Below are 24,587 nucleotides of genomic sequence, written 5' to 3'. Positions count from 1 at the left end.
GCAGGATTAAGGCTCCTGACTTGTAGTAAAAATGAAGCATAAATACTCTAAAATATATTTAAATTTTAATTAAGCTTTCATTAGGACTTACMTTGGAAACACGAGTTATGATATCTACTTTCCGGTGCACTGATGTTATCCCTTCAGAGAAAACTGTCTGGAAGATAATACACTGAGCTCGTTCTGCGAAGTTGGGGATTTGAGATAACTCATATAAAAATCTGTGGGGAAAAAAGGATTATTAATGAATCCTTATGATTATTCTCTGTGGGGTACATAATGGATCAAAGCCTACRGTATCATGAAATATACAAGCAATCTTTCCAACTGTAAATCAAATCTGAAAGAATTTATAACTGTCATATTCTTTATGCTAACAATGCATTAAAAATCATCTTAATGTCAWGCAAAATGCAAGACATTAATGATTATCATATCAATTCACTGACTATCRTAGCTTCACAGTAATAAATAGAAAAATCTCAAACCTATATCATTCGTTTAAAGAAACCTGAAAACCTAGAYAGGACTACCTATTTAGTTACAGCTTCTTTCCCTTAAAAATGTGCCCAGAAACACAGAACTCAATATATTCCTATAAGTTTATTTTATAATATAAAATCCCGACCAAGAAATTTCTTCTGATTCTCAGCATTGATTTTCCAAATTCTTTTACTAATTTACTAATTTATTTTACACACTTWCAATCAATGGGAATGCATGTAGCCCTGTATTTAGCTCTAAAATATTTGCGGAGTGTAACTGCCTTCCGTCACTGCTCAGCAAAGTTACTAACCCTTTATCTGCTCTATATCTGTCCTCATAGGTACATATTCCTCATGACTCTACTCTAGTTTTTTGTCTTTTAACCCTCTGGTAAATAAATATAAATAGAGGCATATTCAACAACTCCAGTTCAAATCACACAAAATGAAAGCATCCCAAAGGATGAGTAATTCCTCCCTTTTCTCTTCACCAATTTAAAATATAAGAACTTGGCTAATAATACAAGAGACTTTGGCATTTTTTACAATACAATATTTAATAACAACAATTTTCTGTTAAGATTTCAGATGTCTTTGCTCCAGTATCACTCTGACACAATTCTTCCAATCTCCTGTCTACAGATATCCTTAGATTCCCCTTAATGCAAGGCCATTAAGATCTTTCTACCTCACTGAATTATGGGAGATTTGGTATTCAATTTATTAGCTTGAATTCTTCTTGTATTTATTTGAATCATTTAAGCCATTACATCTGATTTTCCCAAATTATTTATTTTTGAAAATAAATAGCATCAGCATATTTACATCTGCTTTACACCTTTCTCATGCTAGGGTTTGCTGAGTACACGGTGGCAAAAAATGGTGGTGAAAAAATCAGCAAAATCCACCTGTGGCTAGTGTGAAATACTGTTTTAATTGGAATGCCATTTTATTCTCTTTCTTTCTTTTCCTTTCTTTGCCTGATGAAAAAACTTACTGTGAGAGAAGGACCAGGGAGGCCCAGCTTGGCTCTTAGACTTCAGAAGTGGGAAAAAAGAAATGCCAAGCTGGTATTAATAAAAATGCTTCCTATTGCGAATGAGTGGTATTGCCAGGAAAAGAAAATAGGGTATTTTGCACTTTGTGTGAGAGAAACAAAGGAAAGAAAAACCAAACTGCTTCATTAAAGTTCTAACATACATACAATTAAAAAGTTTAAATGTAAAAAGTCAAATGACACATATGCTTGTCTTCCTGTGAAAACAGAACTACTTCCCACATGGCTGATTACTAGAATTCAACATAACTGTGCCGATAGTTAAAACAGCATTGGCATAAAAAGAAGATATCCCCAGATTTTGGAATTCAAAGTACCCAAAGTAAATATCCAGACAGAATACTTTTAACTTAAATCTGTCACAAAAAGGAATCTTAGCGACTTAAAATGTAGCAGCTAAATAAAAAGTCATAGCATGAAACCATGCTTACACAGACAAACTACCAATTCAGACGTACAAAACTTTAGGAGAGAAAAGARTATTCTTGTTTCAGTAATTTTAGCAATTTTAGAGTGAGGAAAGTATGATTTCAACTAAACGTAATGATGATGTGGCTGTGACATAGCTTTTGGATGGGTTTCTCATTACTACAATTCTGATGGCCTAAAATAAACATAGAAAATATGCTGCTCATCTCTGTGAGGTACATCATACTCCTCTCTCTCAAAAACTAAAAAAAAAACTGCATTTACTTGAGAACTCTTTTATCCTACCAGAATCTTGGAGAGATTAAAGAAATCGAGAGACATTTGAAGCCAGGCACATTGTTAAGATGTTAGTGTAAGAGAACATTCTTGCAGAGGATGGACAAGGAGAGCTGATTCTATGGAGGTTAATTAATTTTCAGATCACATTTATCTGCATTTGAAAAATAYAATTTAGAAACAATTTTTTGGGAAAACGGTGTATGTCACCTGGCAAGCTTTTAAGTACAATAGGAGGATTTAAACTCAAGTCCAAGGAGAGCTGTCTTCAAAGAGAAGCAAGTGGCATGACAGGGACAGCAAATATAAATTGCTCCCTACTTACCGAAACTACTTTCAAATCAGTACCATATTTTGCTACTATTTCCTTTATTCATACTTATTTCACAGGAGAAGATGACACACAGAATACACTATAACTAAAAGGGTCTCTTGGAAACCAGCTACAGCATCTTTATCCTGCTAGCAAAGCCCCAGATTTTGGCCAGTCTTGCATATAAATCTTTCTCATTATAATGGATATTAGCATTTTAACAACTATTATCATGAAGCATAATTTAGGGGGGTATTGTTATGTTGCTGTCATACTTACAGTTTGTGCCAAATTTAACATACCAGCAAGACTAAATAAAAATCACATGTGCAGAAGAACATCAGTGATACCACTAAAGCATTTGTCTGGCAATCCAAGCACATGAAGGTTTCCTTTAGACTTCAATGAATACCAATCAATGGTTTCAATATATCAATGACTACTGTTAGTATGTGACACCATTTGACAAATTATTTCATTTACATTTTTATTTTGATCTTCATTAAAAACAACACATGAGGCTTATGCCCCACAGCAAGTATTTTAACCACACACAAATACAGCCCTTTTCTCTCTTTCTGCAGTTAGGTTGACTTAGAGGCTGACTTAGACAACAAAGYCAGGGGCACATGATCTACTGAGTTTTCAGAAAGCATTCACATTATTCTGAAGGTCCAACAAAATTTACAGAAGTGCATAAAGTAAAATAGTTTTCCCCTTAAGCTAGTTTTCTTAACCTATGTAGTTTAACAACAGGGTAAAAATGGGATACTTAAGACTTACAGAGAGAGCAGGGAGTAATAATTGATAAAAAAATAGCTTCTGTCTTTGATACTACTATTTCACTCTGAACTACCTGGCACAACTGCTTTATTTGCAGTTCTTTCCTTTAATTATGGAACAATGATAGTATAAATCCAACTTGCATTTAATTAAGATTAACCTCTTTCCACTRTAAGTTACAGAAAAGACAACTTCATAACCCTAGAGCTCTACAAGATTCGTATTCTTCAGAASACAAAATGCATTCATATTTATTTAACTTGGCCGTACAGCAAACAGACTGCCAAAGATTCAAGTTCTGGAAAACATCAGCTAGTCACACAATGTACCCTTACGCCCCAAGCCAAGGCAATGAAAGCCATGGATATGGGATGCAAAAATAAGCTAGTATATATATATACACTTTACAGATACTTGTCTTCTTAAGTCTTCTTGTTGTCCTAAAGAACAATAGCTTCTCTTAATCAAGAGTAAGATAACACCCTCATCTCCCAACACTAACCTGTTCTTCAGTGGGCAGTCAGAAATGAGCTTTTAACTGCCTTATGTAAGCAGAAAAAGAAAAATCTGTTCTTAAGCACTAACATTTTCATGGGGAAAAAAAGGTATGARATGTATTAATTCTGACATTAATCGATCATATACTATCTCTGCTATTTCAGTTCTTCCTCCCCCTACCATTTCTTACACCAGAGATGGCAGTAAAGACAAAAACAAACAGGATGGAAAAGGAAACAAGACGACAGAGAGGCCTCAGGGCAGGAAGACTGGAAGAGGAAAACAATACAAAAGGAAAAAGCAATGAAGCAGCTGAGGACAAAAAACCCTGGTCCATATAGAGCATAAAATCTGAAATCAAATGTACACACTAAATAAAATTAATGATTACCATTCTGATTACGAATTCTCAAGAATTCTTTCACATCGGTCTAAGGTGTATTACAACAGCAGAAGCAACACTTAAGTTTTTCATCCTAACAGTTGTCAGTGCCATAACAGCTGCAGGAGAGGAACAGTGGAATTCAGCCAACTTGACCAGAGTGTACCATGTGTCTGTGCCACAGGACCAACCTCACCTCTCTGTTCATGCAGCTCTTTCAAATAATTAACAACCAAAGTAAGTCTGGCCCTGCTTTATGAAATATTAATTTAGCCACAAATGCTTTAAGGGAAGGATAAGTCTTTTACAAATGTGAGAATGGGAATGAAAATTCTTACTGATTCAAGGCTACATATTTTATCAGTCCCCATGGTCAAAGTTGATGTAGTAAAATCTGTCATGTCTGAAAAAAGTTTTATAAAATTTTTCATCATGCCTTGAAATACATGAAGAAAGTTTATTATTTTAAAAAAGCTTATAATTACTTACCAAGAATTATGAATCAAAATTGCTTTCAATATATCATCGAAGGACTGTATCATATAGTAATACATTATATAAAAKAATAATCTTACTGTTCTGGTTTATCCAGAAGTTTCAGCTCCTCCTCTTTTGAATTCTGATAATATTGCTTGATTTTCTCCAGTTCATCCTTTTGTGCTCTCTGAGTGAATTAATATAAACTAATTAGTTGCTAATTAATAAGAAATTAATAAATTACTACTTTAGCTGTTTGCCTGAAAGCAGCAATTATCTTTTTTGAACTGAGAAACATTTAGACTATGCAAAAGAGCGATGCTTAAAGATCTATGATAAATTCCTCCAGCACCTTATGTGCCATTTACTACACAGGACCATCCCCAAGAGTCACACCATGYGCCCAAGGGCACTGTCCAAATACCTCTTGAATTCTGTCAGGCTGGTGCTGTGACCACTTCTCTGGGGACCCTGTTCCTGTGCCCAACCACCCTCTGGGTGAAGAACCTTTTCCTGTTATCTAATCTATGTATCTATCCCCTGACACAACTTCATGCTATTCCCACCTGTCACTGGTCACCGCAGAGAAAAGATCRGTGCCTGTCCCTCCAAAGCCCTTTGATGAGGAAGCTGCAGACAAYGAGGTTGCCCCWCAGTCTCCTCCAGGCTGAAYAGGCCAAGTGACCTCACCTGCCTCTTGTATGTTTTCCCCTCAAAACCCCTCACCATCTTTGYAGCTCTCCTTTGGATGGTCTCTAATGCTTTATAGATCTTTCTTGTACTGTGGCTCTCAGAACTGCCCCCAGCACTCGAGGTGAGGCCAGCCCAGCCCAGAGCAGAGCAGGACAATCCTCTSCCTTGCCCCGTTGGTGATGCTGTGCCTGATGCACCCCAGGACAGGGTTGGCCCTCCTGGCTGCCAGGGCACTGCTCACCCATATTCAACTTTCTGGCTCATATTCAAAGGGACCCCCAGGTCCCTTTCCATAGAGCTTCTCTCCAGTGTTTCATTCACCAGAGTTGCCCTGTCCCAGGTGCAGAATCTGTCACTTGTCTTTTTTAAACTTCATGTGGTCAGTGGTTGCACAGCCSTCTGATTTGTCAAGGCCTGTCTGCCTTCAAGGGAGTCAATGGCTCCTCCCAGTTTAGCATCTTCATCACACTTACCCAATGCACATTCCAGTTCTGCAACCTAAGTTATTAATGAAGATGTTGAAGAGCACAGAGCTGAGGATGGAGCCCTGCAGAACCTCACCAGTGGCAGATTACCAGTGATGTCACCCCATTCACTATAACAATTTGCACATGACCTGTGAACCAGTTGCTCACCCACCACAGGATGTGTTTATCCAGCTCTGTGCTGGAAATTTTATCCAAAAGGATACTGTGAGAAACAGCATCAACATCTTAACTGAAATCCAAAAAGATCACATTAACTGGCTTCCTTTGGTCACAGAATTATAGAATATGCTGAGCTGAAAGGGACCCATCAGGATCATCAAGTCCAACTCCTGGCCCTGCACAGGACAACCCAAGAATCACACCCTGTGCCTGAGAGCACTGTTCAAATGCTTCCAGCCAACACCTCTCCAGATTCCCAAGAGCATTCAAAAATCAAGGCAGGCCTCACAATGAGATCAGCTAGCTCTTTGAATATTCTTTTACGAAGTCCATTAGGCCCCATAGACAGACAGGGATGCAGTTGGAACAACAGAACCCACACAAGTCCAGGGTTGACTGGGMGTTAATCACTCTCACAGTCATGGGCATCCAGCTCAGGGCACTGGGAGCCCCTCAGCCCACCAACAGTGTTGAAAAAACAGGCAAAGAAAGCATTAAACATCTCTTCCTTATCTATGTCCCTTGTCTGTGAAGTGACCATCCTCATCCTGCAACAGGTTGATGTTAYTTTTACACTGCCTTTTGCTATTAACATGTTTTAAAAACCTTTTTTTATTGTCCTCCACAGTTCTGGCCAGCTTCAACTCCAATTGAGCTTTGACTRCACAAATTTTCTTCCTGCAGTGGCAAGCAGTATTCTCTGTATTCCTCCCGCAACACTTGACATTGATTCCACTGGGCATACACCTTCTTTTTTAGCCTTAGTTCCAAATGAAGAACCTAGCTCAGCCAACCCAACCTTCTGCTTAATCTGCTTAAATTCTGATATTTAGGAATTGCCTGCTCCTGTGCCCTKCATGAGGTGGTGTTTGAAAAMTAATCAGCACTGGTGGACCSCAGAACCTTCATATTAAGCATTTTCTGAGAACCTTACTTACGAGTCCCCTGAGCAGCCTAAAACCTGAAATACTTTGGTGATTAACCACATTTTTATCCCATCTTTACTTACGTTTTCATATAGAGCTTCCAGTGTTTCCAGATCTACTACGGAGTCATCAACACACAATATAGCTGTACAAAATACAAATACAAATTAGACACTGGAAAACATAAGGAAGACTTCAATTCTTTTTTCCTGACAAATGTACTAAAGGGCTCTTAACCTAGGTAAAAGACATATATGTATCCAGTTAATATTTTTTTTTTCAGTGTTTTATTTTTGTTTTGACATCAGATGAAAGTACTCCTGCAAGAACATGCTATAAACTCTGCCTCAGTAGAATATAGCTCTACTTTTTCTCTTCAATATACTCAGCAGTCAAAGATGTGACGAAGTAAGTACTCAGCTGATTCTGTCACTGGCCAGGCAGGAGAACATGAGAACAACTGATACCAGACAATGAACAACAGCAAAGATCTCATGTTAGCTTAGAAGGCTGGATAGGAACGAACTGGGACCTAGGGTATTTAAGTCTCCCAGTGTGCATGGGGAATCAGGGAGATACGCTTTTCTAGGAGCTAGCAATCTTGSTAAGTAGACAAGCAGACAGATTTTCAAAGTTTGCAAGTTATAAATTCATCAGCACAGAAGACTGCGCTACAGTTTTTAAGTTATCTTCAACACTCTTACATTTAAATTAGCTTTATGCAATAGAAAACTATCCATATTACCATTTCCAGATAAATTCTTTTCAATATCACACAAACACTTGCAGTAGAGTCTTCACAGATTAATTATGCCTCTTTACCAAAATGAAAAGTCTCAAAATGTTTCCTATCTTAGTTCCAAATATTACTACGTTTGGAATATATGACATAGGTGCTTCCAACATTTGCAAATCTCATTACAATTTAAGGCACTGAATTGGTCATCATCTGAAAACTAAGTGGGATTGCTTCATGGTGCCTTCTGATGTACTCTAATGTTAAATTCCACTGAGCTAAGAGACGCACAATGGAATGGAAGTAACTTTGGATGTTTAAATTTTCTGAAACCAGATTTTCCTCAAGATTTTTAATGGGACTGGGCACAATTTTTGAACTCATGACTTATGCTTAAATATTACTGAAAACATTAATCCCAAAAGAATCAAGCACGTAACAAGTGACTTGTCATTAGCTACTATCTGATAACTTTGAATTTTAACTGTATTATATTTCTTCAAACGATCCTTGACTGCTTATAAATTTTGAGATTTTAAAAGCTCTTGCTGCCTTTGCAATCCATGAAAGGGGAAAGGCACACATCTTTAAATAATTATTTGAAAGTAATAAGCTTTCGCCTGCTCTACCACCTACCCCACGATTTTTACATTGTGAAATTAACCAGCAGGCTAGTAAATTTTCTCTGTGGCAGGCTAATTAATTTTATTAAAAGGTCCAGTGACATTTAGAATGCTTTAAAATTCTGCCTGTCAATTATGATTCCATCTGTTGACATTACACCTTGGTTAGAAGTAAAGAATTATACAGAAGACAATACCAGTGAAAAAAGCAGTATCTCCAACCATTTTTGTCATACTGGAAAGATTCAAAAAAATCTTAAGATTGTAATCAAATGCAAAAGCCTGAACAACCGGGATTGGCAAAAATCTTTGTTTGGGTTYGAATTTATGAGATTCTCTCATCTCCTGCAAGACAGTTCCAAGGTTTGTACTATCTCCCACATCATCCAAAAAATTTCAGAAGAACCTACGAGGTTAGAAAATCTCTTGGAATTGGTTTCACAGTCCAATATATTTAATTGTTAAGAATAACAATATGCATACTGAGTTCAGAAACTTCCCCTTGTGGTTTAACTTTTATCCTATTTTAGCWTATTCTGAAATCTACTTAAAAGGACAAATTTATTTGTCTAGAATTATCTAGAAAAGGCAACTTAATGGAGGCAATTTAAACTTGTGGAAGAAATGCAAAGCACAAAATTAAGTCAAATTTTTATGTACTGAACTATTATGATGACAGGAAGTAGTTTGATAAAAAAACCCACTTTGGCAAGAATATCAAAAATTAACACACCTAGCTGAAATTTTAACCTGATATTTCTCACCAAAAAGACCCCAGAACACAAAGTGTTTTTAATGCTCTATTATGTTTTCCATGTTTCCGTACACCACATCAGATCTAACAAATCTGTATTGTTTTGAAGTGACATGAAAAAACAAAAGTGTTTGTGATTTAACGAAACACAATCTGCTAAAACATTTTTAGCAGAATTAATAATAATCAWTTTTAAGAGACGTTGATATGAGTTATTGTCTCTCTTGCAGAGATTACATGATTGTATAAAAGTACCAATGATTTAYTTGCTATACAACCTGTACTGCTATTATTGGCAATGTCCATGCAGACAACTGCAGTTAAAAATCTAGCCATACAGCTGGATATCTTAGGACATCAATGCATTTAGAGACACATCCCTAGTAAGACAGAAGTACTGCCAAAATCCACATAACCTCCTTTACATATTTTAATATCTTAGCCCTTTTTTTTTTTTATTCAAGCTGATTGAAGTGAATGCCATACGCATTTGCAGAAGACTAAAATGAAAACATGTAAATTTATGAAGATTGACCCATTTTTTTGAAAAGAAGCATTGACCCATTTTTTTGAAAAGAAGCATTAATTTTGAATTTTTGGAAGAAAGCCCCAAATTCATAGGTATCTTAGTATTCTTCTTATTGTTAGAATATGTCATGTGCAATACATTCACAGTATGTTGTGTAAATTAGCTTAAATGGGGCAGCTTAAAAAAACCCATTACACTAGATCAAAGAAAGTAATTATTTTCATTTTTGCTTAAGGGGAAAAAAGCTTTTTAATTTTTCTGTGAAAAACAAAACCCATTTTTAATCATATGTATATTAATTTTATCAAAATTAATACAAACCTTGATATGTTTTCCAAAATGCTCTTCCTGATACATTCCTGAATTTAGCCATGATACTTAACTGCATTAAACCTCATTATGTCAAGGCTTATATGAGTGTAAGTAATATAGGTGAAGTATCATAAATCTACAAAAGAGGCTCCAAAACAATTAATAGCTATTACAATATCAATCATCATTGGTGGTTTTTACTTTCATCTTGCTTTCTAGTTAGCTGTCTTCCTTACACTGTCAGTTCAGTTAGAATATTTCACCTACACCTCACAATATGTCAAGGGGAAGTAGACCCATGCTGTGAAAAGCTGGTAATTTTATTGGGTTCCTCTACCTTTAAAAAATCTGTTACTTGGCCAAGTCTGGTTTCTGAGATCCTTTTTTGCAGGGAAATTGAGGCAAACATTTTTATGTTGCCTATGGTGTCTGCTCACAAGAAGAAGAATTTATATACATAAGGATCATTAGTGCAGGGTTGCACCCATTAGGATATAATAACCGTCAGCTAGGACAAAAAACAGATCAGCACCATGCATTCAAACTAACAGGCACACATAAAAATACTTGCCAGCTACATTTTGCATACTAAGAGCAYTGCTTCGAATATAAACTTATACCGAAGGTTTTTAACATACTTACTTCTAAAAAGGAATCTAACAGATGCCCTGCTGCACAGATTTTTCACATACTCTGATCAAATRAAAATGCAAGCCAAAGAAAAACTGAGAATTTAAAGCCTACTGTTGCAGTCTACATACAACTTCAGAACTTCGAGCTTAAATACAAAAAACATACTTAACTCCTCTAAATCARCTTAAATACCTACAGTCTTAAGGCTGAATCTGATATACAGCCTCACTCCTACTAAACACATTTTAGTTACATCAGGATTTAAGTCCTGCTGACAGAGCTTACATATACTCACCAATATCAAACCATTTAATGTGACAATTAGATGAAATATGAAGAAATCACCTTAACTGCTCCCAAATAATAAAACAAAAGTACATTATTTAAATAAAAGGAGCTTGCCAAAGGTACATTTATTTGACCTGGATGTACTTGGTTGTTTTATGTACTACACTCTGCTGAGTAAGGCTTGATTTCATGGGAACATGCAGCCCRTCCTTGTGAAATTTAAATAAAATTGTGACTGACCTAGTCCATTAGATAATGACTGCTAAATACAAGTCCCTACTTGACAAAACTGCCTCTAACATCCAAATAATTCTGGTTTATTTCTGACAAACTGATATGTTATCARCTCAGTTAAAGGTTTTCTCCAGTATTAACTGCCATGCAACACAAAAAAATATATGTAATAAAGGAGCACCATGGGCATAAYGTAGGCTTAGATGACTAAAAAATCTCTAATCYTGCAAGAAGTTATGAACAAAAGAGTTTTTCACTAATGTTAACCTACCCAAATGCAATGGATGTCCAAAACAGATTAATAAAAATGTATGTTGTCAATCTTCCCAAAAAAGAAAATTTAATTTAAAATAAAATAATTTCCCAACTTCTGAGATGGGTATGCAGCCATCTTTATACTTCCTGCATAATATACAGAATATATAGAATGTATAYATGTAATATTTTGGGTAGGTGGAACAATCACACAACTTTGGTACAACGGTTTAGATGTGCCATAAGGCAGAACTTGCGCTAAGACAATGCAAATCTATTTATATACCTTTTATGACCTCTTAATAGAGGAAGACCACAGAGCACTCCCAGGATGATTAGAAATATAACACTGAATCGGAATGGTTATTAGACTGATTATCAGTCTGGCTGGGTTAATCTACAGTTCACATTCTTCCAGTTAGTTATTCCCGTATACTGACAGTAGACAAAGTTGAAGAAAACCAGTCAGACACCTGACTTTTAGCATTGGAAACAGTCTCAATGCTGAGGCCATGCAGGCTACATTCTGTTGGCATTGTAGTACTACAGCACAACTACTCTGGCTTTGGCAAATGTAGCAGCAAAGCCTGCAGCTGCTTTGCCTGGAGTAATACTGCACCTTACTACCACAAAGAGTACAGCAAGTTATTAACAGCGCACCTGATGTGATCTACAATATCTCAAGGATTTAGTCCCATGGAAAACATACCAGCAGATCATCTAGTTAATGTGTCCTGACAGAAATCAGGGATATTTGACAGTGAAACAYTTCTATCAATGTACAGAAGCAGAAACTTCTGGTGCTCTACAGTTTCAGTGGCAAAATGGAGGTACTGTGGAGGGTGGGAGGATTTGAGAGAATCACTCCTTTRAACATAGGCATCTACATTTTACCTACATCCCATTTTCTGTAACTGAAAGTTTTTCATCTGGGCTGCCCCACAGTTTTGCCAACTAGCTCTTGAACAAGGATATCAGTAGGTCATGGAAAGCCAGCACAGATGACATACACTGCAGAAAAGAGTATTATTATTTGTTTTCCAGTGCACTGCTGTTGCCAGCTACTACATGGGAACTCTCTCAGTGCGCAGAATGTTGCCCTGTAAAAGGTTGGGACAGGGGCCCACACAGCATTTTCACATACAGTTATAACCAGCATTTCCCATTACAAACAAAACTGAAACTGTGGAGTTTCAACTGTACAAACTCGCTTCAAACTGTACAAACTTGCTTCACTGTGGAGCGAGTTGTAATATTTCAACAGTAAAGCCACACAAATAGTCTTCAGCCACAAGTTTGTTTCTCAAGTTGTATTTYAGCTGAACAAGACAGGAAAAGACAGAAATGAATTGATATGAAATAAAGATCACTTCTCTAAGTGTGTGCTCTTAAAGCTTACCTAACAAGTAATCTTCACTATTACTCATCTCTTCTTTATAAAGATTAAAAAAAAATGCGGAGAAGCAGCCTTAAAAATAATCTCACACATATGCACAATTGATTATKACTAATTGTCTTTTGAACATAGATCCTGTATAGCATACTGAGTCAGATTTTCTGCCTGCTTCTTCTGCTCAGGAAATGAGTAATATTAATACTGGTCTAACAAAACACTTTATTACCCTCACCAGTACTGGATTCACCAGTGCTCTTAGAACACTAAAGCACCTAGGATTTGTTCTCTCCTAATGAACAAAAAGCTGAGTATTTGGACAGGTTCAGCATGGCAATGTCAGCTTTCCCTCTGCATCATATAGTGTCAACACTACCCAAAAAAATTATTTAGTTCTACATTGTCTTCTTCTTGGACCATACTCAGATGCAGCATGGATTTAAACTTATCTGCAAGGGATGAACTTCCCTCTCTCAAACATGTGTGGSAGATCCCTCCCTCCTGAAGTGTGGTGGCTGGCGCTTTATCAAATGCAAACTGAAACATCTGGGKGCCAGATACAGTCACTTGCTTGTTTTGCACTGAGTTATCGACAGAATATGCTGTAAAGCTATGAACTTGAATTTGAGAGGATAATCCCATAGATGCAGAAATCTCACACTATTTTAAAKGAGAATTTTTTTTTTTGTGATTACTCTTGTTTTGTCTTCTCTACAATTTTGCATGTGTCTGTATGCACAGGGCAGTTCATTTGAGATTTTTCTCTATTYGTATTCTGTAATTTATACCTAAGGTAGACTAACCAGTACACTACATAGACAGTACATTCATTTGTACATGACTGTACAACAAACAGTTGGCCTCAAAAACTTTGTTTTGCTACAGGTTTCTACATTCTCTGTTGTAAGTGGTCAAAGACCATTAATTTTCCCCAGTTTTTTATGTACTGAATTATACCATGGAAACTGGCATGTAAAAAGAAATGAGTAGTTAATTGGCATGGTCATAGAGGTAGCTCTTTGTAATCTCACATTGCAAAAATAAAAAAAATAAATTGACATTCTTGACCCATTGATTACATGCTTTTTTTGGTTAGGTGCTGTCGTGTGTCATTTAGCCTATTATGAATTTTCTTCATCCAGTGCGTTGACTAAAKCAATCTTCAAATAATGTCTGCTGATCGGCAGGACTGCCCACAGATTTAAATGTCATGAAATACTATGGAATTAACACACATTAAAAGAGAAACAAGCATAATTTTACTGTTCTCTTCAGAGTAATACACATTTCTAAAGGTCCTCTCTACAGATTTAACCTRTTTTCCCTGAGTCCTGTGAATTAGTTTTTTTTCCCTAGATAGTCTCTGAACACAGATTTTGATTACAGTCATCTTGCTTTGYCAGTATGTTTTTTAGAAGTTGCACTAACAACAACAGTATTCCCAAATCCTAACGGTAGCTCCTAGCTGCTCCCATAAGCAAGAGGCAGCATATCCTATTGCTGCCTTGAGCAACACATGTGGTGACAGGCCAGTCATTTCCTACCTCAGACAAGAAAGGGCGATGAGTTCTAAACTTTTCTTCARTGACAGCGCTTGTTTTGGTGTCTTTCTTCTACCAACACTCCAGTTTTCATGAAACTTGTAGGACTGCATTAGCTATGTCTACAACTGCAAGCAGTGTAGTCTTTAGAAATGGATTTGTAGACAGCAACAGTTAACACTATGTATGTTTCAGTAAATKTATCCCTGATTTGATCCTGGGGAATTTAAAGACTGCTGTACATGGAGAGGAGACTGCATGCTCCTAAAGCATATCTGCTCATTTAATTTGATTCTGAAGGACGTTTGTGCACTGTGAGACTGCTCTGCCTTACTGTGCAATGCCAACACAGCAAAGGGGGGAACTTGTGTGATTCAAAAGTAAGTGTACTGCTGACTCAAGCTAAAATTGYTATTGTACGTATACCAAAATATTCAGGTCATTCCGTTCTTTTAGAGTTGGTATAAATTGGCCAGAAGACTTTAAAAGCTATAGAACTACAGTAAACAACTGAGAGAGAGAGACAGAGATGTTCTATTTTAGAACACCATGGCATCAAAAACAAAAATAAAACACATCTCTGAAGATCTTTAAGAATATTACCCGGTTTTTATAATACAGCTTGTATCCCATCCCTGTGCTCCCGCAATTTCTGCCAGCAAATTATTCAGACCTTTAGTAATAGCAGTTTTTTTCCATCTCATTCTGATACCTTTCACACAATACTGGCAGGCACAAAGTTATTCCTTCTTTTCCTTATTCCTCTGCATCCCAAGAGACATCTGTAAGCCCTTGTGCTTTTAAAGTGCTAGATGCTCAAAGRCTCTTTTGAAATTAATAATAATCAATGCCAGCAGCATCTCAACACCCTACCCAGTATTTGCATGTGATGGAGGGAAAACAATAGCAAAAAAGGAGACATCAACTTGAGTTGTTCCAGCAGTTGTTTTAAATGGTGAATATTTTCCTTTTCTTAATGTGAAAAAGAAATAAACAATATCCTTAAACAATATCTTTTTAAATCCAGAACATAAGCAGAATCTCAGTTATCCCAGGGTTCTGAAAAATCTGTATTTCTCTACAGTTGTACTGGCAAACTCAAATAATTTCTASCAGTAATGGAATTTACACACTGACTAGCTCTACGCTTTGAAAAATGCCATCCAGTAAYTTTTTTTCTAGTTGTTATGTGGTAACATCAGTTTGGGATGTACTTTTTATACTGTTAATGAAGCAAAATTTAAATATTAGAAAATACTGACTTCATGTTTGAAGCCCAAGACTTGTTTCAGAAAAAGCAGGGAACTGCAGGGAAGCAATATGAAAACACTGTACTGAAAGTGTTACGYTAACTGTAATGGTACTGACAGAGTTGTGCCTAAATTCAATTCTAATTTTTAGAAACTTTAACATACAGTACAATATACTGATAGAATGATTCTTCTGGTAGTTTAGGGGACTATAATCAAAACATGTTCTGTAATGTAAGAAATTCTCTGAGGGCTATGACAAAATATCCATGTAAGCACAATACATTAAGTGTAAGAAATACTTACCTTGTTGAATATCCTTCATCTCCAAGTGCAAACTTGATATTAAAATTCCTACAGTTTGAGACCGTTTTCCATCCAGTAATTTGATAATCTAGAAAGAAGGTGCAAAATGGTCAGAAATCAAGGGAACACTCTACAAAGGATTCATTCACTTTTATAACATAAGCTAATTTGTGAACTGAATTCAGTATTTCTCCAAAYATCAAACATTTGTATTTACTAAGTTTGGTAGTAAGACCTTTTATCTTTGTGCTCTGCACCTTAACAAATGACTTATAAACATAGGACTGAGTTCTCACCAGCTCTGCTAAAGGACATCACCTCTTACTTCTAGGATACTGTCAAGCAGGAAAAGAAAAAGGCCATCAAATGTTTATTCTGGAATATATTACCCCCCTTCTTTAAATGATATTTAAGAACTATTAAAGACACTGAGTACATCACAAGTTCCTCAGTTTGTCTGCTAGTTTACACTTCAGTGTGAACAGGTTTTGGTCTATTTTTTCAGCAAAGGATCAATCCCTGACCAAGAGGAATTGAAGAATTGTCTTTTTATGCTCTCTCAACACTATCTCTGGAACACTGGACACTACTGAAAATATTTCTTTTGCTCATGTCTGAATACGCTTATTCCACACTGTTGACACTTCACAGGCATTTCAGGATTTTGTTCACATTTGGGTAACAGGCTTTGATAGTATAATATACTGACATTCAGATTGTAATATTTTCTGATTTCAGTCCAGCGGGAGAAGAAAAACAGTAGAAAGAGGAATTTAAATGTTATTTTGGTTGGTTGAAATCAGTTATAATGAAGGGAATCAGTGTAGCGCCTTCAGATGTTAGAAATGTAAAAAACAAATTTCCCACAATGTCAGGGCTATTGGTATTTGTGACTTTGATTTATCTCATAATGAAGATATGACAGAAGCACATCACAAAATGCAATACAGACACAAGTTCTTCAAAAATACAAAATGTTCATATCCAACAAGATGGCCTACTTCATAGTGCTGATGAACAAATACTACTAAATACATAAACTCATATGCAAGATTAATATCTATGTTTCCCCTAAATTTATATTCTTAGTATCTGAACAATATTTAATCTAAAATTCTCCACTAATGTTTGGGTGGCACTTACATTCGGATATGTAATGGTAGGAGTAATTTCTATTCCTTATTCCTGGTACACTTTTATTGATGCTTACATTAGAGACAGTTAACTGACACAATTTATACTAACTCATACAAATGTTTCTTACCTACATTTAATTGTGATTTACAAATATTTAACTATGAAAATACKTAGTCACTCATCTATACAAAAGTAGATTTTTTGACAAATACAGTAAAAAACAAATTATACTGATATTTTCACCTGRAAATTGTAAGTTAGTTTGTATTTATAGAGTACTGAAATTAGAAAATACATGAACAAGTTAGAACACACGCTATCTTCTGACAGCTATTTTAGGTCCCTCCTRTAGGTACTCAAATTTAAAAAAACTTAGGTTAAAGTAGATACTGTATATTTTTTTGCCAAAATTTGAAAAAAAAAAATCTATCCTGAGAGTTTTTCTGCCTATATGTACAGCACATATGATGGATATTAAGAAAGTAACTCTATGAAAAGTGTTTTCTTCAAATGACAAWGAATTCAGGCTCTTTATCTCCTGAGTACACTGAGTAAAGCAGACAAGGTGATTTTGCTCCAAATTACCTTAAATGAACACTGGAAGCATCATATCCTGTTGACTGATGCTTCTGAGCAAATATAAGTAACTGCAGTTTATCATGGTAATTTCTGAAGCTTTACATGAATTTGCTGAACTCTGCAGCACATTAACTTCTTACAGGGATAATTACAGGTTTGAGCAGTATGCAATTTGTATAGCATGCACTGACCTCCAAGTTAACCTTGTTCAGGGCAAATTCACAGGTTGTCATAAACCCCATTAGACATGCCTAGTTTGAGGCAAAACTTTTCCAGACTATAGCTGTTGTAGACAATATAACATTTGAAATCATTCCATTGAAGTATTTTTAAGTGCTAATATATTCTCCAGATATGATCAAACTAGCTCACATTACTAAGCAAGACTTCCCCCTGAAGAGATTTGTGAAAAAAMCCCTTAAAGACAACCCTATCTAATTTTAGAAGCCAAACGAGAGAGTCATGATTTAAAATGGCAACTGACTGTATGTTCACATGCATTTTAGACAAATGTACACATGGTCACAATTACCAGGCATCAAACTAGATGCAGACTACCTGAAATAGTTTCAACCAAGTAACTGAAGGCTAATACTTTATTTGTTATGTAGCAAAAATGGAGTACCATGACAACAGAATAGCTTAAATTGAGCATAAAAATACTTCAAATCTGTAGTTATAATGCTAAGCATTATATTAGACTTCTGTCTTAAATTTTTAGAATCAATGTGTTACTTAAACGATTTTTCCGTAAAACAGAGAACCAATTTTCAAAGATACTAATTTTTCCCCAAATGATGCTTATTTTGGCAAAGTCACTGAGAGGGAATTACATGTAGGTGTGAATTCCAAATAGAAAGAAGACCAAAAACTCAGCACTTTTTAAATTCACTAAAAACACAAGGCAAATAGAAGGAAAGTTTGTAAAGACCGTGTTGGACTAATCAGTCTGTGCTTTTAAAAGACAAATCACTGATCATCTCTCAGCACATTGGGTTTTGCTAATAGCTGGCAGTGATAGGTAAGCAACTAAAACCCAGTTCATGCCAGCTGATGCTGCCATCCCAGCTGGTGGGATTTGCCAGCTGCCTGTTGCTCCTCTAGACTATAAATGTATTGTTGTAATGGATGTAGCATCTTCTGGCTTTGTGACAAAATTGTAACTGCTGGTAATAATTAGTTTACTTCACTGATCCACAGCATTATTTGCTTTATGTGGTTTTTCCCCTRACTATTTTTTAATGTTATTAAGTTACTTGATTTGCTGTACACAAGTGTCTCATCTACACCTTTCAAATCTTTACAATCTAATTTAAAAGTGAAGATATACCAAAGCTGTAATACATTAATAAATTATTATGTCATTCCCATTAGAAGGTGTTCCTCTAATGWAACCAGAAATTTATTTCATCAAATACTATACAACAGACTTTACTGTTTTGTCTAACTGAAATGTCTACATTCTGTCTATGACACTTACTGGTGCTGAAACCTGATGAAGTTCAGTTTACTTTAGTGATTAAAAGCTAAATTCTTCCTCCTGGCGGTCCATGGATTCCTTCCATAATATTTAAATTTACTGAGAAAAGCCATAAGCTAAAAAGCTGTCCTGTATATCACAGAGTTTCCCTCCATTCCCACTCACCAACTTTTACAGCAAATCAACAGCCTTAACCTGTGAGTCGATTGCTGAAACCCTGTTCATACAAAGGAAGAATATCCTGCACAAGAAGCCAAAGTACAGCCCTCAAGCCATTCTGCATAAACACTCCAAGAGCTACCAATGACATTTCAGAGCTTAAGACTAGACATTATCTCTCATATTCTCCTACTCAAGGGAGAGGCAAGTTTAAGTGTTTTTTACTAAACATGGATGAACCATGACTTTATATTTTTAAGTCTATTTGCAATTTTACTAGCTTGAAAASCTCACTACTTTTAGCCTTTTTCTAAAGGAAACAAAAATGGCAATTTATCAGGTTCAAATAGGAGGTATTAAATGAGGTAATAAGAGACTTATTGAAATATTGTTACTCCTATCAGAACTGCAAAAATAAGGCAAACCACAAAACAGATATTCACTCTATGGATAATTTCTATACCCTACATGACTTCAAGGCTTTKTGATAAACAAGGCATGTCAGTTATTTTTCTCAGCACAGCACAAAATATAAAAAGAAAGTGAAAGTGCCTCGGAACAGCACACATTAGTATTTTGCTAAAGTTTGAGCACTGTTTATTATCTTATGCAGACAGCTGAAGACAGTCATTGTATTGCAACCCTGCAAAGCTTCCAACATTTTCTGCAATATCTCCCCTTCTTGCGGAAACACAAAATTCATTAATTGTAATTCCTCATTTAGTTAGATGGACAAAAAACTTGCTGACAGACATATCCCTTTCAGTTAAAAAAATGCAATTCACTCAAAATATTGACACTCTTCGTAAATGAGAACACATGCTAATAATTATGTGAAGTCTGTTAGAGATAATAGACAACAGAAAAGCCATTATCTTTAATGTCCTCCTGCGTCTTTGAAATGATAATCATTGCACTAAAGGGCCAAAAATGATTGATGGACTTTCATTTGGAGCACACACCTGACACAAATTACTTGACATTTACTCATTTTTTTTGGTAAGATGAAGACAGAGTGGCATCACAAATATCCAACTATCCTGTTTCTTGAAAATTTATAAAAAATACTTGAGTTTTTGAGGATAAATTMCTAACAAGTGCTCAAACATATTGAAAAAACTAATACAACTTCAAAAAATGTGTTAAGTTAAGCAATGGAGCTACAAAATACACATGGAAAAAAACTGCAGCAAAGGAATCTTCTTTTCTAAACAACCTCTTTCAGGATTACAGAGTATCATAGCTTAATACATAATGAAACATGTCTTTTATTTAGTTCCAAAATATATGTCCTAATTCTGCCTTTTTCCTACTTAATAATAAAATAATTTTGGTTCTGCAAATTTAACASGAAAAGGAGAAACTACGGCTTGAAAACAATTACATGTGCCTATCAGCTTAAAAATTTACATGACAATACACCGACAAGAACTGTTAACATAGAATCAATGATGGYAAAATTGTCTGCATGTAGCACTGCAGTCCATTGGACATGAAAATATAGATGATTTTCAGAGTCTGAGAAAGAGGTTAGATCCCTCAAATTATATTCAAAGCTGTAAAAGCTGAGTTCTTTCAAAAACAATGATAGGGCTTGGGCYATTGGTTGGTTTTATTTTCCAGAAAAATAGGTTATATTTTTAATGATAATTGTTTTCAGTTTTCCTTGTTTTCAAAAGCAGCTATGGATCTTAATGGTAAATGCACAGAATCTACTCATAGTTGAGTATTTTTGGTACAACAAACTTCATAGTTGAAGTCCATTTACATTTTCATAAATACAACTTWTAAATTTTCTTACTAATACACCGTACATTCCTAGAGAAATACTTTTATGTTAGTGGAAAACAGAATAGGTGCAGAAATCATGTGGCTAGAATGCTAATCTGAAATCTAAGCATAAGAAAGTACARAAATTATGATGTCTTTATAGTCTAGACATACAGTTGCACTTTCAAAGGTATGCCAGTGATGCTTTAAATAAAGGAGTCAAAAATAGGAGTCATGTTCAGAAGTCTAAATGTACAACACAATCAACACCTAAATGAAACTTATGAAATAAACTGGTGGATCTAGTACTTCTCCTTCTTGATTTCCAAGAAGCTGCAACTTCTAAGTAAGTTATTGAAAATAGGATGACCTACATGCATTTGAAAAAGCTTAACTAAAGGCCACAACACTTTACATGGCATAGATAGTTTTAGATTCAATGGATATTATCAAGCTGCATCACACTAGTAACTTACATATTTAGATTAAGCTCACTGAATTAGACAAAACCAGAGAAAAATTTATTTGATTCTTATTCAGGTGCTAACAGACTTTAATTTTTTTCCTGTAATGTCAACCTTTCCTGCTGCAGATTCAACCACTTCAAAATGATAAAATAACTATGAAATAAATCCCACTCCTATATATTATTTATCCACCTAGAGTCTCCAGAAAAGTCAGCAATCACCTCTGATGATTCATGTTACTTCATATAAGATTATAATGTATCTAGTCTTAACTCARAAACATTTTTTATCAGAGATATATTTTTAATATTTAAATATATTGCGTAGTATTTTGCCCYAATATTGGGAAATAACTAATATATTCTTCTAGTGAGTAAATTCTMCCACCCACAAAAAACCAAATTCCATTCTCAAGACATAAAATCAAAACCTTAGATATTAATTTTTATCACTATCTACATATTACTGCAGAACATTGAATAAAAGATTGTATACATGCAGAGAAGATAATGTATAAGAACAAGAGTTTCCTGAATTATTTCAATGGTTGTAGAGCTGTAAAAAAGAAAACTCTTCCAAAGCTGCTATATTTTCCAAAGGGGTGCATGGTGAAAGAAGCATGAGCAGCCACACACTTTGCAGAGCTTCTAAASCCAGATATGCATTACCATAACAAACTTCAAGTCTTCAAATATACATAAGTGTACTAAAAAGGTACACCTGATCTTCGTTTAACTTATATTCATTTTACATTGTATCACTCTCAAGTGAATGTACTATATCTTTCCAAATCAAATTATTGTTCTTCTAAGTAAGTAAAATCACATTCTACCCAGTCCTTTAAGAAGTTATATTACCACTGTTGCTTAGATTCTTCATTTGCCTTCCTTTCTTCCTCCACATATTTGTTAGAAGCCTCTAGAAATCAGTGCAACTCAGTAAGCTATTTCTGTCAGGCATAAATGCAACAAATTTTGGAATAATGAAAATGTTTCCATTCTTGAAAAAAGTACAGCCAACTGTTTCCATCCATAGGACAAAGGACAGAAAGTGGACTTTATGTCTTTTAATTGATTAACAGTAGCAAGAAGTTGAAAAGGCACTCAAAACGTCATCCACAGCATTTCTGCACTTCAAGACAGTTATCAATTATATGTGTGCCATTCTAAACAAACTTCCCTAAAGATCTCCAAATACAGAAACACAACTTCCCTCGCCAAAATTGTTCTGCATTCCTTTGGTATCCTTGCTCTTAGAAAGCTTTTCATAATTTTTCTTTGCAGCAGCTGCACACACTTGATTACACTTAAACTGTGTGTCCCAATCAACTTTCTCCTTTCTAGACTAAACAATCATAACAGTTTGATTCTTCCCTTAGAGACTACTTCACTTTTCATCATTCTCCCTCTTCTTGACTCTTTACAGTTAGCAAATTTTTAATGAAGGGTTGTAGTGYCTAAATCTAGATGCAGTTCTTAACTGAGACATGGCTGAGTAGTTTGTCTTGCAAGCAGTATTTCTTGATCTATCAGAGTTCTGTTTTTCATGTCTAGTAGCACCAAGATTTGACAATTTATGTTCCTCTTGTGAGACATTATAATGCCAAGACTCTTTCTGCTAAACTATTACAGTCAGCCAGTTAAATTCCAACTTATTTTTCAGGTAGCTGAATATCCTTAACCTGTGATTGCATTAGGTTTGTGCTTATCTTTGTCTTTCTGACCAGATCTCAGATACACAACAGCCTTCTGAAGGATCCACCTCAGTACATTTGAAGCCTCTCACAAACAGGTGGTGGCTATTCCACTCTCCAAGTAATAAGTGAAAATACCAAGGTAACTGCAACAACAGAGAAGTCCACAGAGTCCTCAACATATTTTCCTGTTTTGACAGTAAGCATAAGCATATATGAATAGAAATATATTCCAGATTATAAATATTCATTTTAGAAATTATATATTATATTATAGATATGAGTATAAATATGTATATAATATGAATATATACTCAAAAGTTCCCCTCCTGAGCACAACTTGCCAAATGGCACTGGAGAACAGACCAGTCATTCGATTTACATAGCATCACAGAAACACAGAATCAATTACGTTGGAAAAGACTTCTGACATCCAACCTATGACTGAACACCACCTTGTTAACCAGACCATGGCACTGAGTGCTACAGWCAGTCTTTCCCTGAACACCTCCAGGGATGGTGACTCCACCACTTCCCTGGGCAGCCCTCTCCAATGCCCAATCACCCCTTCTGGGAAGAAATTCTTCCTAAGGTCCAACTTAAACCTCTTCTGGTGCAGCTTATGTRGCACAACATTTTGACATTTCTGGCTGAAATTGGCAGGTGTCTATCAGTTGTAAGCAAAAGAAGAACAGCATACAGTTAATTTTTTAACCTCTTGCTATACAGTGTCTATTATGTGGAAAAATGGGTAAGAACAGAATGAAGTGAAACTTCTAGAGGCTTTCCACAGAAGCATTAAATTCATGGCCTAAGCAAACAGATTATTCCAACAGGAATAATTCTGAGAATAAATTAAATAATATCTGTGTTTTATTTGGAATTGCAAAAGAGTTAAATGAGAAACACTTATCCTCTAATTCAAAAGAAAAATCTTACTTCCAATCGAAAAAGGAACTTGACTGTGAAGCACTGACACAATTCTCATTTAAGGAGAGAAGTACTGAATAACCATGTTTTAATAAGAAGATCTGCACCATCTATTGGTCTATCATTTTCCTACATACCTAGGAGGCTGAACTTAGTTTGTATAAGATGGTATGAAATAGGGCATAGTTTGTGCAGAGAAGAGATTTAATGCAGTGAATGGAACAGTCTTAAAATGTATCATTAAATAAAAATAGACTATTAACTATTTCAAACACAAACTACAGCACAAGATTTTATCACTGTATCTGTATCTTGCTCTGGAAGTCTCTGTCAGAGAACATGAAAAAGGAATTTACAAATAAATACATAATGACAAACATCAGCTAAAYCTGTAATATTTGATGAGCCTCATAAGATTCATTTTTCTTAAAGTCTGTAGAAAATAYCTTTAACCAGACTACACAATCCCCTGTAATGGGACACTGATGCAATTTTTAAGACCAAACAAGCAGAAATTTCTGTACTGAAGCAAAGAAAAAGRTTCTTGCTAAA

At 35.4% G+C, this 24,587-nt stretch overlaps 1 protein-coding gene across 4 annotated transcripts in view; it reads right to left on the bottom strand.

Annotated features, from left to right (window-relative positions):
- FMN1 (formin 1) overlaps positions 1 to 24,587 on the bottom strand; it is a 150,429-nt gene that overhangs the window by 49,103 nt on the left and 76,739 nt on the right. For all 4 annotated transcript variants that reach the window (XM_057375088.1, XM_057375089.1, XM_057375090.1 and 1 more), the window contains 4 exons: positions 15,821 to 15,908; positions 7,050 to 7,111; positions 4,799 to 4,887; positions 92 to 221 (listed from right to left, as the gene is read on the bottom strand). In XM_057375088.1, the coding sequence (XP_057231071.1) occupies positions 92 to 221; positions 4,799 to 4,887; positions 7,050 to 7,111; positions 15,821 to 15,908 (369 nt within the window). The remainder of the gene's footprint in view (positions 1 to 91; positions 222 to 4,798; positions 4,888 to 7,049; positions 7,112 to 15,820; positions 15,909 to 24,587) is intronic.

This window comes from Malurus melanocephalus, unplaced genomic scaffold (genome assembly GCF_030028575.1).
Source record: "Malurus melanocephalus ecotype Western Australia unplaced genomic scaffold, MMel_1.1 scaffold_238, whole genome shotgun sequence".
NCBI lineage: Eukaryota > Metazoa > Chordata > Aves > Passeriformes > Maluridae > Malurus > Malurus melanocephalus.
This window is presented reverse-complemented; position numbering and strand designations above follow the sequence as displayed.